Raw genomic sequence first — 13,662 nt, forward strand, 5'->3', positions numbered from 1 at the left:
AAAGTCCGGTTGGCAGCGCAGTGGGGCTAAGGCAGGCTCCCTGACCGGCTCTGCCTGGCTCCTGGGAAGTGGCCAGCATGTCCCCCTGGCTCAGGGGTGGTCATGGGACCTCTGTGCGCTGCTCCCGCCCCAAGCACCGGCTCCACAGCTCCCATTGGCTGGGAACTGCAGCCAGTAGGAGCTGCGGGGGTGGCACCTGCAGGTGGAGGCAGCGCACAGAGCCCCATGGCCGTCTAGGAGCCGGAGGGACATGACACAGCTTCCTGGGAGCCGCCTGAGGTAAGCGCTGCCCGGAGCCTGCAATCTGCACCCCTCCCATGCCCCAAACCCCTACCCCAGATTGGAGTCCCCTCCCTCACCCTGAACCGCTCATTTCTGGCTCCACCCTGGAGCCCACACCCCCAGCCCAGAGCCCATACCCCCCAACACACGCCAACCTTCTGCCTTAGCCTGGAGCTCCCTCCCACACTCTGAACCCCTCAGCCACACCCCCAGCACAGAGCCCTCTCCTGCAGCCCAAACCTCTCAGCCCCAACCCAGAGACCACACACCCAGCTGGAGCCTTCACCCCAATCCCTTGCCCCAGCCCAGTGAAAATGAGCGAGTGGGGGAGACCAAGCAACGGAGGAAGAGGGGATGGAGTGATTGGGGGCAGGGTCTCAGTGAAGGGGCAGGACAAGGGCGGGCCTCGGGGAAGGAGCGAGGCAAGGGTGTTCGGTTTTCTGCAGTTAGAAAGTTGGCAACCCTAATATAAACCAAATGATCAGCTTCATATTGTAGTTACAAGATAAGGAGGGCCAAAATGGCTGCATGTTTAACTTGGAAGGCCTGACTTGGAGCCCACTTTGGGCATTTCTGTTTCAAAATAAATACAACCAATTATCTCTCTCTGATTATAGAGGAGAAAATTTTGGCCTCTTAAAATATAAAATGACATATTAGCCCTGACTCATTTTAAAGGTCTGAGCTATTAATGTGATGGGGGGAAAAAATCAGTTAGAGACTTGCTGACAAATTTCTATAGTAATTTTTCTAGTGAGTTTTCTGAAGTGTAGAATTAATTTTGCACGGGTTTATAGGAATCTGGGGAAGAAAATTCAACAGGCTTCTTTTGGGATATTTCCCCTATTTGTAAATTTAAGACTTGTCAGAATTCCAGCATGTCAGACAGTAATACTGCTAGGTTTACACATTCCAGTAATATTTAGATGAGCATATCATAGGGCTATGCAAAGGTTTTACATACATCAGGGACTAATCCCTGTGGTATTACATCCCAGAAGAACAAGGCAGGTACTGTGAAAAGTTTCAAAGGGAGACCATTTTGATTGATCATTTGAGGGTAACAAGAATAGATTTTAGAACGTGGGGGAGGTGTATTACAGAATTAAATACCTTATTTATTTGAAACTCAAGGTTCTAAAAGCTTCAGCTAATGCCCTAGTTCTCCCACATACACTATTAATCATTTAGACTACTTAAAATTAATACTGTTAAGATACTGTGGCACAAATATCAAAATTCCATTTTAAAATTCTAACAATTTTAAGTGACTTCTAAATTTGGCACAAAAGTAGCATTTGTATTGTACTGACTTCAAGGCTTATAGTCTAATATGAAAATCATATTTAATGGCCAGTGTTGTTCTGTTATTTTCCTTGTGGGGCCTGTCCTGTAGTAGGTGATCTCTGGGACAGATCTCGCTCTGTTAATCTGTTTCCTCACTCCCCCAGGTGGGTATTATAGTTTTAAGAATACTTGATAAAGATCTTGTAGGTGTTTGTCTCTGTCTGAGGGATTGGAGCAAATTTGGTTGTATCTTTGGGCTTGGCTGTAGACAATGGATCATGTGATGTGTCCTGGAGGCATGTAGGTAAGTATAGCAGTCAGTAGGTTTCCGGTATAGGGTAGTGTTTATGTGACCATCACTTATTTGCACGGTAGTGTCCAAACAAAGAGATCCACTTCCTTGACACTACAGATTGACAGAGCGAGACAGGTACCCAGAGATCACCTACTACAGGACAGGCCCCACAAGGAAAATAACAGAACACCACTGGCCATGAAATATGATTTTCATATTAGACTATAAACCTTGAAGTCAGTACAATATAAATGCTACTTTTGTGTCAAATTTAGAAGTCACTTAAAATTGTTAAAATTTTACTTCATTAAAAACATTAAAGAGGTCTCTATCCATATCCAAATTGGATCCCAGCGGTCTATAGCACACCCCAAGCACTATCCCAGGGGAGGCTCTAGTAGCTTTCTTCCCCAATGTAATTTTTGCCCAGACAGACTCTGTCTTATCCATTCCATCACTTCTTATTTCTTTACAGTCTACCTCAGTAGTTCTCAAAGCCGTTCCGCTGTTTGTTCAAGGAAAGCCCCTGTCGCGCCGGACCAGTTTGTTTACCTGCCGCGTCCGCAGGTTCAGCCGATCGCGGCTCCCACTGGCTGTGGTTCGCCGCTCCAGGCCAATGGGGGCTGCAGGAAGCAGTGTGGGCTAAGGGACGTGCTGGCTGCCCTTCCCGCAGCCCCCATTGGCCTGGAGCAGCGAACCGTGGCCAGTGGGAGCCGCGATTGGCCCAACCCGTGGACGCGGCAGGTAAACAAACTGGTCCGGTGCGCCAGGGGCTTTCCCTGAACAAGCGGCGGACCGGCTTTGAGAACCACTGGTCTACCTCATTATTGATATACAGTGCTACTCCACCACCTTTGCCTTTATTTCTGTCTTTCCTAAACAGCACATTCCCTTCAATACCTGTAGTCCAGTCATGACTACTATTCCACCATGTTTCTGTTATCCCTATCATATCTGGTTTCACTTCCTGCACCAGTAGCTCTAGTTCCTCCATTTTGTTACCGAGGCTCCTCGCATTAGTGTACAAACATCTTAATTTTTGCTGGTTGGCCTCGCTCACATTCTGTACCCTATTAGACACAGACATTCTACCGCCAGTATCACCTATTAGACTGGTATGTACACTACCCTTCCTCCTTATGTCCATTCTCCTACCCATGGCTGTATCCTTTCTTACTTCGTTTTCTTCCCTCTCAATGTTAAAATCTGGCATGGAGATTACCTGGACATCTCCCAACCATCTCCCCCAGATTCCTAGTTTAAAGCTCTCTTGATCAGTTGTGCCATCCTCCATCCTAGAAATCTATTTCCCTCCTTACTCAGGTGAAGTGCATCCCGAGAGAACAGTCCTCTGTCCATGAATGCTTTCCAGTGGCCATACATCCCAAACCCTCCTTATAGCACCAGTGCCTGAGCTTTCTGTTGATAGTCATAACCTTGTCACACCTTTGTTGCCCTTCTTTAGGAACAGGCAGAATCCCACTGAAGATCACCTGAGCCTCGATTTCCTTAAGCGTCTTCCCCAGCCTGGCATAGTCTCCCTTGATACATTCCAGTGAGAATCTACCGGTATCATTTGTTCCCACATGAAGGACAATCAGTGGATTCTTTCCCGCTCCCATTAGGATCCTCTTCAGCCTCAGGTCCACATCCCATATCTTAGCACCCAGCAGACAGCACACCCTTCTGTTCTCTGGATCAGCTCTTGTTACAGGTCTGTCTATCCTTCTGAGTAAGGAGTCTCCAATCACGTAGACCTGCCTTTTCCTGGCAATAGTGTGATTCTCCAGTCTATCTCCTGTTCCATCTGGCTGCAAGTCCTCTCGATTTCTATTGTCCCTTGCAATCCTCTACAATCCATCCCGTATCCTCCTGGGGCTCATATTTGGTGTTATCTCCATTGACTCTTGCCCTCTTCCTATAGGACTAGCTGCTCTTCTCTTCTTGCTTGCCCTCTCTCCTTCAGTGACCACCTGCTGAGCCCCTTCTTCATTTTCCAATTCCACAAACCTGTTCCTGAGCTCTGTTTCTCCTTCACTAACCTGTCTTTTCCTCTGCCTGGTTCTTTTAGTCCCATGCTTCCACTGTCCACTTTCCTCACCCAACAGTCTCCCCTCAGAGTTCTTTGCTCCCGCTTCCATCTGCAAGTCTGAGCTTTTCCCTTCAGCCTCCTCATGTCTTTGCTCCATCATCCACTCGAACCCCCTTCTAAACTCAACCAGACTTTCCATCTGCATCTCCAATCCTCGGATCTTTTCTTCCATCAGCTCTATCAGGCGGCACTTCATGCAGACGAAACTCTTTTCAGGTACCCCCTCCAGGATCATGTACATGCCGCAGCTTCTACATCCAGTCATCTTCATTGTGTCTTCCACTGCTTGGTCACTCCCACTGCTGCCTCTGTATCTGTCATCGCCTTCTCACCTAAGTCCTGTCAGTCCGGGAAACACAAACCAAACCAAAACAAACCCCCAACGAGCACCACAACGCTGCCAGACCACGACACACTCCCTTCACTAGCTTCTCTGTTCCTTTGGCTGGCTCTTTTAATCGTCCCCCCAAACTCCTCCAACAGAACTCGCACTCAAACTCCCCTGTTTACAGCTCTGTTTACTGGCTCCTGTGCTGCTGCAGCTGTCTGTGCCACTGCCTGACTGGCTGGCTACCTTTATAGGACCCCTAGTCAGAGAAGCCCTGCCCCCTAATCAGGGCTCAGCTTCTCTCCCAGCACACTGCCCCTACCAGCCTGTATAATACCAGTACAAATACCTACAAATACCTTCTCCTCCAACAGAATTCCCACTCAAACTCCGCTGTCATCTCCATGAATATAGCCTTGCAAAGTTGTCATAAAAAATTACCAGTGACATCATTAAAACAGTCTTTACCATGACGATTTATGTTAATGCAAAAACCTAAACATATTTTGTAAATGAATAGAGATTGTTTGCCAAAGAAATTGCTGCCCCTGGGTGAGTAGAATTGTACAGAGACTTTGTGTAATTTGGCAATGTCAAGTCCCATTCACATAGATAGAAGTTTTGCAATTGTTTCCACTATCACGAAAAAGGGTTTCAAAATTAATGAATAGAGCTGGTTGGGAAACAGGATTTTAGGTCTGTGAAAAATTTTCAGAATTTTTTTCATCCTGAAATGAGGGATGTTCCTGTGGAACATTTCAATTCTGTTGAATCACATTTTTAAATGGAAAACTGTTTTGTTGGGAAAACTTTTGACTAGCTCTACTACTGAGTATGTTAAGTGGCTATTTTTCAAGCTTTATCATAGCTTTCTTATTTCATTTTAAAGTTTAATACTGGAAGAACTTAGTGTACTTCAGACATTAACAACCAGATAAGATTTTTACAAAGTGAGCTATGTTTGTTACTTCTTTCCACAGAACTTAGAGTTTGGGGAAGTTTGTGACAAAAGATTCAATGATCTACTATTGTTCTATCTGAAATGATGGTTTAACTCCTATAGCCTGATTCAGCAGCCCTTACTCATGTATTTTACTTGAGTTGGCACTGTTCATGTAGGTAAGGTTTGTATATTGGGTTTATATTAGGCAGTGTAAATACCAAGTTTAAGCCTTATAATTTTTAATGGATTTTATTAAAGCCTTAAAAATCTGTGTTGTGAAACTAAAATCTGAGTCTTAACTGTGAGGGTGCTTCTTGTGCTGTTATCACTTTCTATAAATACTGGGTGAATCTTATTTAATTCTGATATACTCTAGTCAGTTGGGTAGAATTTTCCTTTCCTACCCCTATTCCCTATATATATATATATAATGTGTGTGTGAGACAAAGTCAGGCCAGATGGCTACAGGAGAGTGCAGATATTAAACTGATAAGAACAGATATAACTTAGATAATTTTTGTACTTCACGGTCCCAGAGACATAAACAAGGTTTTCATCTCGGGGCCAAAAGACCAAAAACATCAAGACACTTGATCACGGCCCTGCATAGACCGAGAGACTACATACACTTTTTTTTTTTTTTTTTTTAATGTTCCTGGAGGCACTGCAATACCAGGTCGATGCGTGGGGTGGACAGAGCAAGCTCCTATTCCAGCCCCCCGTTCCAAAAATCAATTTAAGAGACAGTCCTCAAATAGAGAACATATCAGAGATTAAACTGACAAGAACAGAAACTGTGCTTGATCTTAGCCAAAAGGCCGAGGAAGGTATAAGCAGGTCCCTCTTCCCCTGGTAACTGAGCAGGGGTTACTCCAGGTTAATTACGACACCTGGGGTCAATTAAGAACCTGCCAGAACGGATTAAAAGCCTTCCCCCCCCATCCAGTCAGTGTGGGTGACAGGTGTTGCGAGAGTGGAGGCAAGCTGAATGGTGCGGAAGCTGACAAGGACCAGGGGAGAACCCCACAGATATAGAGATTGGGGAGAAACCCTACTCTGAACAGGAGCTAAGGACCCTTCAAGGTCCAAAGACCTGAAGAAAAGGACCCTATCAGAAGGGAGAGACTGAGCCATGCATTTGCTGTGGTGCTGCCATGCCCAGAAGGGCTACCAGAGACTAGGGGCTCTCCCTTCCCTGGCAGGAGGGTCGGGAGGAACCCTGCCCAAGCAAAGTGGAGACAATAAGCCAACGGGCATGGGGAAGTAACCCAGGGAAGCTAGCAGCTTTCTTGGGAACTGGCAAAGTGAGACTGCTACCTGTAGGGTCCCTGGGTTGGGGCCTGGAGTAGGGGGCGGAACCTCTCACTGGATGCCCACTGAGGAGGCCAGAAGCCCCAATGAAGCAGTGAGGGCCTAGTAGGCCCAGAAATGGGAAGGCCGCTTGGAGACAGAATTTCCCCATCCACTATAAACAGAGGGGGGAAATTCTGAGAGACAAGACATTATCCTGACCCACCGCTAGAAGGAAGCACAGGACCCACTGAGGCGGAGAAGAAGCCCTGTAGCTTATACTAGGAAGATTTTCAAAGCCTCATTTAGAGGTGTTGTGTAATGAATAGCACATTTTCCTGTTGGTTCTCATCTTCAGTACAGAGTTCATAATAATAATGGTTCTTACAGCAGTTTTCATCTGTGGATCTCAAAGTGATCAAATGATAATTTCTCCATTTCTGCATATGTGGAAATTGTGGCACAGAAAGATGTAGGGATTTGCCAAAGGTCACACATACATATAACAAAGCCATTTGCAACATGGTTCTCAAGGATGCTAGGAATACATATTGATAAACCTGTAGAAATGATATCTATCCTAGTATTTCTTATGTTAGGGAAGGTGTTACAAATACAAATCCTAGAAAGTTGACAGTGATGAATGAAACAGTGAGAGAGGGGAATGATTTTTTTTAAAAACAGCAAAATACATTTTAGAATTTAATGAATTGTGGTTTAGTAAATCAATAGCTTCTGACAGACACTGTGGTGCTTTATAATTCTGTAGTGCTAGTCATAGATGCAGACATTAAACTCTGTAGTGGCTATCATGAAGATTATAATGTCCACAGGCTACACTTGTAGCTTTGCACACTCTTTGTAAAATGTTTTGGGACTCTACATTCTGTATTTATTACTTAAGTCTATAAAATTTGGTGGGAAAATATCTAAATAATGAGAGAAACCAAAAAGATGTAAGTGGGCTGTGTACTAATCTCACTGGGAATAGATATGCAAACCAAGGCTGAAGTAATTTTTGAGCTATTAATAGGGATGGTGGAAGAGTTTAGAATTTTCAAAATATGGAAAAAAACCTATTGTTTCTAAGGCTTACAACATGCTTGTACAAGGCTTGTACAATTAAACAAACTCAAATTGCCCCTCCCCCAAAATCTCTCCAGCCTAAAGCTAAGCATTGTTAGGATCCCAGCAAGGGCATTCGGGGCCAAGGGTCAGAACAGGGGCAAACCTGAGGCTAGGAGTAGCTGAGAAGTTTGTTGTCAAGTCCAGACCAGAGTCTATACTGGGGCAGAGTCCAAGTGAGGTTTCAGGGTCTGAGTCAGGAGACAAAGTCCAAACAAAGCTGAGGTCACGCCAGGAATTCAAAAGCAAGGAGCAGGAACAGCCATGGCATCAACAGAAGATCCAGGCTGTTGCCTGGACACTTTCTGGAACACCTCTTGGGTTCATGTAAAGCAGTGAGCCAATCAGGTCTGTCAAACTCTTGAGGTGGAAATTTCCATGGTCTGTGTCCTCAGCGAGTCATGGGAAGTGGAGTCACTGCAATGGCTCCAAAATATTACACTGCATTTATATGTCAGTCATTTCACAATTCTGTTTGTACCACTATCCTTTTCTGGATAGAATAACTTATACAGCATGTAAGCACTGCTATTTGTGTTACTGCTTAATGAGTTATCTCTAGCATATGTGTTTCAATATTGCCAGATGTAAAGTAATATAACTTGGTGCAAAAATTCCAGCCATACTTACAAGATGTGGGACTCTATCCTGGGAAGCAGTGACTCTGAAAAGTCCTGGGGATCATAGTGGATAATCAGCTGAACATGAGCTTGCAGTGTGGTGCTCTGGTGCAAAGAGCTAGGGTAGTCCTTGCATGTATAAAAAAGGGAATATCGAGTAGGAGTAAAGAATGTATTTGGCACTGGTGAGACCACTACTGGAATTCTGTGTCCAATTCAAGAAAGACTTAAAGCTTTATAACCATTAAAGCACAAATTTTGTGAGCATCACGTCAAAATATACAAAGCAAATATCCTTAAATCAAACTCTAAGAAGTTCTTGAGCAGTTTTGCTTTCTTTGCCTATTTATACGTTTTGGTTATTACCAATGGAATATTTTTTCTTCAGTTTGTGTGTGTATGATGAAATTGATGTTTACGGACATTTAACAGCTCAAAATCTTTCCAAACCTAATTATATGAAACATCTTCGTGGTAAAATGGAATAATTACCTTTATACAAATAAATCCTATGTAGGCTACCCTAAAAGTATTGTGTGCCAGGGTCAAATCCTGTTTTATTACTCATCTTTAGGCCCTACCAAATTCACTGCCCATTTTGGTCAATTTTACAGTCATAGGATTTTAAAAATAATAAATTTCATGATTTCAGATATTGAAATCTGAAATTTCATGGTGTTGTAACTGTAGTGGTCCTGACCAACTCTGAAGGCAGCAGAGGTAAGGGTGGCATGGTATGGCATTGCCACCCTTCTGCGCTGCTGCTGGTGGGTGCTGCCTTCAGAGCTGGGCACTGGGCCAGCAGCCTCTACTCTCTGGCCACCCAGCTCTGAAGGCTGTGCAGAAGTAAGGGTGGCAATACTGCAACCACCCTACAATAACCCAGCATGTTGACCCCCTTCTCCTCCTAAAAACAAAATAAAATAAAAAATACCACATCACCACAATGACAGACTTCTTAAAAGCCCATCTGTTCTGCACAGTCTACTGGGAATAAAGTCTGCACACCATTCCTTTGTGGTATTTTCTGCTCCTTGTAAAGCATGATGTAAAATTACAACATTATGGGCTAGATTATAAATTTACAATCAGCTTGGAGCGAGTTGCATCATGTCAGGAACAGACCAGAGAATTAATTGTGACTTAGACTCTCAAATTCCTCCCTTGCTTCTCCCTTGCTCTGGAGGGAGCAAGTTTACTTCCTCTTTTCATGGAACAGTTCATTCACTCCCTCCTGGTGCACATAGTCAGCTGCTCTGGCCAGAGCTCATCCCACTTCTCACCCCTGCCTACCTGTTCTCTGAGGAATATTCAGCAAGTAGCTCCTGCTTTCCTCTTCTGGCCAATCATCATCAGAGCAGGGCAATGAAAAGGAATGAGAGGAAAGCTAGTGTTGGCTTCTCAGGTCAAAATTTTTGGTGGCCTCAGAGTGCGGCCATCAACTCTTGCTGGTGGCTGCTCTAACACTTTTTCCCTAAAATACTTAATTAGCTTTAGGAAAAACAAATAAATATACTCATATACATGCCCATATAAATGTAGTTTATTTATTGCTTGCTAGTAAGTCTGTTGTAAAAAGTGATATTAACAAACATAAAAGTATCACTTTTCACGGCAGACTTACTCAACCCTGCCAAGCCTGGGGACAAATTAAGCCCTGGATGGCAGATCAGGGTAGGCAGTAGGGGTCAGGGGCGATGGAGTTGGAGGGGGCCTGGGTAGGATTTGTCCCTGGAGAAGCAAACAAATGTATAACAGAACTGCCAGTTGCAAAACTGTTTTTGTTGCTGCCCATGATTTTAAAGATTTGTTCAGATTTGTTTGAATAAAATGTCTAAAATATTCAGAAAATAACAGTATTTGTTGCTGTTGTCACATTAACTGAATGAAACACAGATTTCAATATAGTTTTATCAAGTAGGGGCCAACAGATGCGACTGGGAGAAAAAGCTCAAAATAAGCTCAACTAAGTTTTTGGTTTATTTTTAAGCACCAGCTATACCCTCAGCAATATGCAGAATATAGAGGAAATCATAGTCACTGCTCCAGTAAATTTGGCAAATCAACGTAAAAGCTGCCTTCAAATTCTTTAAGAATACTGCAAAAGATCTGTTCCTCTTTGTATTACATGAAGGCCGCAGTTAGGATTGGGGGCCTGTTGTACTAGGTGTGGTACAGACTCTCAACAAGAAGCAGTCCCTGTATCAAAGAGTTTACAATCCAATAAATAGACACACAATTAAACAACGATAGTCGGACAACATATAAACGTAGTGGAAAAGGTATATAACATGTGCAACGTTTTAAAAACAAACTGCCACAACCTTTCCTCTGCTTTTATCTTACTAGGTGCAGGTGTTTCAGCCTTGGTTGACTCAGTGTGCCATTCTCCTACTCTGCCTATTCCAAGGAAATGGAAGTCGGGGGAAGAAATGTTGTTATTAAATAGCTTTCAAAAACTCTGTCTCTCCATCTCAATTTATCTACAACTGGAGGAAGAGCTGTCATATTCTTGTTAGATCCCTAACTATCCCTCTCCCCCTTCCATTAAACCACCAAAAGGGGCTGTTGCCCATGCTGAATACAGCCTAACAGTGGAACTATATTTTAATCATACATACTGTTTTTTGTTTGTTTGTTTGTTTGTTTTTGTTCTTAAAGAAAGATAGCCTTATTAACATTAGTCAGTAAGGGTTCTATCTTGTTCTATACCAGCATTATGTCCACATGTGTTTTGCAAATGTGCAGTTCTCTATTGCCTTGTTCAATCATAGTTTCAATGCCACAATTAAAATTTATGACATATATACACAGATGTATAGACAGATATTTGTCTGTTTCCTGATGCAAGTTTCCTATCTATATCTGTCTCGCTGTTGCTAAGCTTTCTAGGGCGGGGAGGGTGGCAATAGTGCTGTCATGTGCAGTACAGGCGATATTGTAATAATTAAATAATTAAAGCATTGAGAGCTCTGGTTCCCACCTGTATCCTACTCCAGTAGGCTTTTCTGTTACAGGAGGCTTCTTGAAAAGCTATTCAGATTAATCCAATCAAATGCCCATAGTATTTTGTAACCTACAAGAAAATATTTTTGTGCATCATTTGTTAAAGCTATAATTACCCTATTCATTCACTGACAATAGTCAAACAGATTATAAAGTGCATCAAATACCATAAAGTAACCTGGGAAAATACATTCCCAATCGCAGACACCACAGTTCTGATACACCCTATCGCACACTGGTTCTCAAACTGGTTAGCGAGAATTGCGAACTGGGAGGCCTGACCCCAGCCAGGCATGGGGCTGTGAGCCCCAAGCCCCTCCAGCCCAGCTCCACTGCACCTGCATCCTGTTCCACTTCCAAGAAAGGGCACCAAATAGAAGTTTGACCATGGCACTATTTTTTCCTATGGCCAGCCCTGGGACTGAGACAACATGAGAGGGCTTGATTGTTCAGCAGCTGAAGAAGCACTTTATTATTTAAGGTTTCAGAGTAGCAGCTGTGTTAGTCTGTATCCGCAAAAAGAACAGAAGTACTTGTGGCACTTTAGAGACTAACAAATTTATTAGAGCATAAGCTTTCGTGGGCTACAGCCCGCTTCATTGGATGCATAGAATGGAACATATAGTAAGACAGATATCTATATATATACATACAGATAAGTTGGAAGTTACCATATGAACTGTGAGAGGCTAAATGGACACAAATCTGACATCAGGAATCATAACATTCAAAAATCGGTAGGAGAACACTTCAACCTCTCTGGCCACTCAGTAACAGACTTAAAGGTGGCAATTTTGCAACAGAAAAGCTTCAAAAACAGTCTCCAACAAGAAAATGCTGAGCTTGACTTAATATGCAAACTAGATACCATTAACTTGGGTTTGAATAGGGACTGGGAGTGGCTGGTTCATTACATATAATGAATCTATTTCCACATGTTAAGTATCCTCACGCCTTCTTGTCAACCGTCTAAATGGGCCATCTTGACTATCACTACAAAAGTTTTTTTTCTCTTGCTGATAATAGCTCATCTTAATTAATTAGCCTCTTACAGTTTGTATGGTAACTTCCAACTTATCCGTGTGTGTGTATATATATCTTACTATATGTTCCATTCTATGCATCCGATGAAGTGGGCTGTAGCTCACGAAAGCTTATGCTCTAATAAATTTGTTAGTCTCTAAGGTGCCACAGGTACTCCTGTTCTTTTTATTATTTAACAGCCAGACACACAGGCATATACTTTCTCTTGAAAATAATGGGCACCTCTACTGCTAAAACCACTAAAAACCGGAAGTATCTCGAGTCTTACATTAAACGCGGTTTTACCAGCATTGTTACCTCTGGTATTGAAAAACTGCAGTGCATCATTTGCTGCGAAGCTTTGTCTGCTAAATTGATCAAACCACGCAAACTGCAGCAACATCTTGAAACTAGACAACAAATGTCCTCTGCTGTGGAGGCCTCGCCCATGCCATGTTGTGTCGTTACGTATCACCCGAACCAAAATGCCACCTCCGATAGGTGAGGAGCTTGTTCTGCCAGCATGCAAAGGTACTGTGTCCCTTATGCTTGGCAACGATACTGCCAAAAAGCTTAATATACTTTCTATGTCGAATGACACTGTTAAACGCAGAATATATGAGCTGTCTGAAGAAATCAAAGAACAAGTTGTGCGCAAAATTAAACACACGGCTTTCAGTATGTTCAGCCTTCAACTTAATGAAACTACTGCGCACAATTCGTAGTGTTTGTATGGTGTGTTAATGCCGAGGATCTTAAGGATGGGTTCTTATTCTGTGAACAACTTGAAACAACCACAACAGCACAGACCATTTTCAATATGGTGAATGGCTTTTTCGAAAGCAGTGGCATTGAGTAGAAAAATCTTTGGGGTACCAACGGTGCTCCAGCCATGATGAGTGCATGGTCTGGCTTTCAGCAGAAAGTAAAGTGCATGTCACCTAATGTGATTGTCACTCATTGTGGACTCCATCGTGAAGTCCTAGTGCAAAGACATTGTCAATGTGCCTTAATGCTGTGGTGGGTGGTGTTGTACGAGCCCAAACTACATTAAAGAACATGCTCTGAATAGTCATCTCTTTTGAGAGCTCTGCAACGAAATGGGTGGTGAATATGAAGTTTTGCTTTTCCACGCTTAAATCCGATGGCTTTCTAAGGGGAGTGCATTAAAGCGCGCTTTTATACTTCATGAAGAAATGGCAGATTTTTCCCTGCAAAAAGAGAAACGAGCTGAACAAAGGTTCAGTGACAAGAAATGGCTTCTCTGTTTGGCATACCTAGTTGGTATCTTCGATAGCCTTAATGACCTCAATCTGTCACTTCAGGGAAAACGTTCAACATGAATAGACCTGACTAATAAAATCAGAGCCT

General features: G+C 43.2%; 1 protein-coding gene and 1 non-coding gene across 13 annotated transcripts in view; one reads left to right on the forward strand and one right to left on the reverse strand.

The window, feature by feature from the left end:
- The window catches only part of CNKSR2 (connector enhancer of kinase suppressor of Ras 2), a 369,205-nt gene that overhangs the window by 311,680 nt on the left and 43,863 nt on the right, over nucleotides 1–13,662 (forward strand). Inside the window, exon 21 of one of the 12 annotated variants that reach the window (XM_073357223.1) lies at nucleotides 10,612–10,936. The exons of the other annotated variants lie outside the window; for them this stretch is intronic. Coding sequence (XP_073213324.1) covers nucleotides 10,612–10,781 — 170 coding nt within the window. The 3' untranslated portion in view covers nucleotides 10,782–10,936. Of the gene's footprint in view, nucleotides 1–10,611; nucleotides 10,937–13,662 lie in introns of those variants that run through there. 12 annotated transcript variants of the gene reach the window in all.
- LOC140905665 (U2 spliceosomal RNA) lies at nucleotides 5,867–6,058 on the reverse strand. Its single transcript, XR_012156908.1, has one exon. It is a non-coding gene; the product is annotated as a U2 spliceosomal RNA (small nuclear RNA).

Source organism: Lepidochelys kempii, chromosome 1, assembly GCF_965140265.1.
Source record: "Lepidochelys kempii isolate rLepKem1 chromosome 1, rLepKem1.hap2, whole genome shotgun sequence".
NCBI classification, from domain to species: Eukaryota; Metazoa; Chordata; order Testudines; family Cheloniidae; genus Lepidochelys; species Lepidochelys kempii.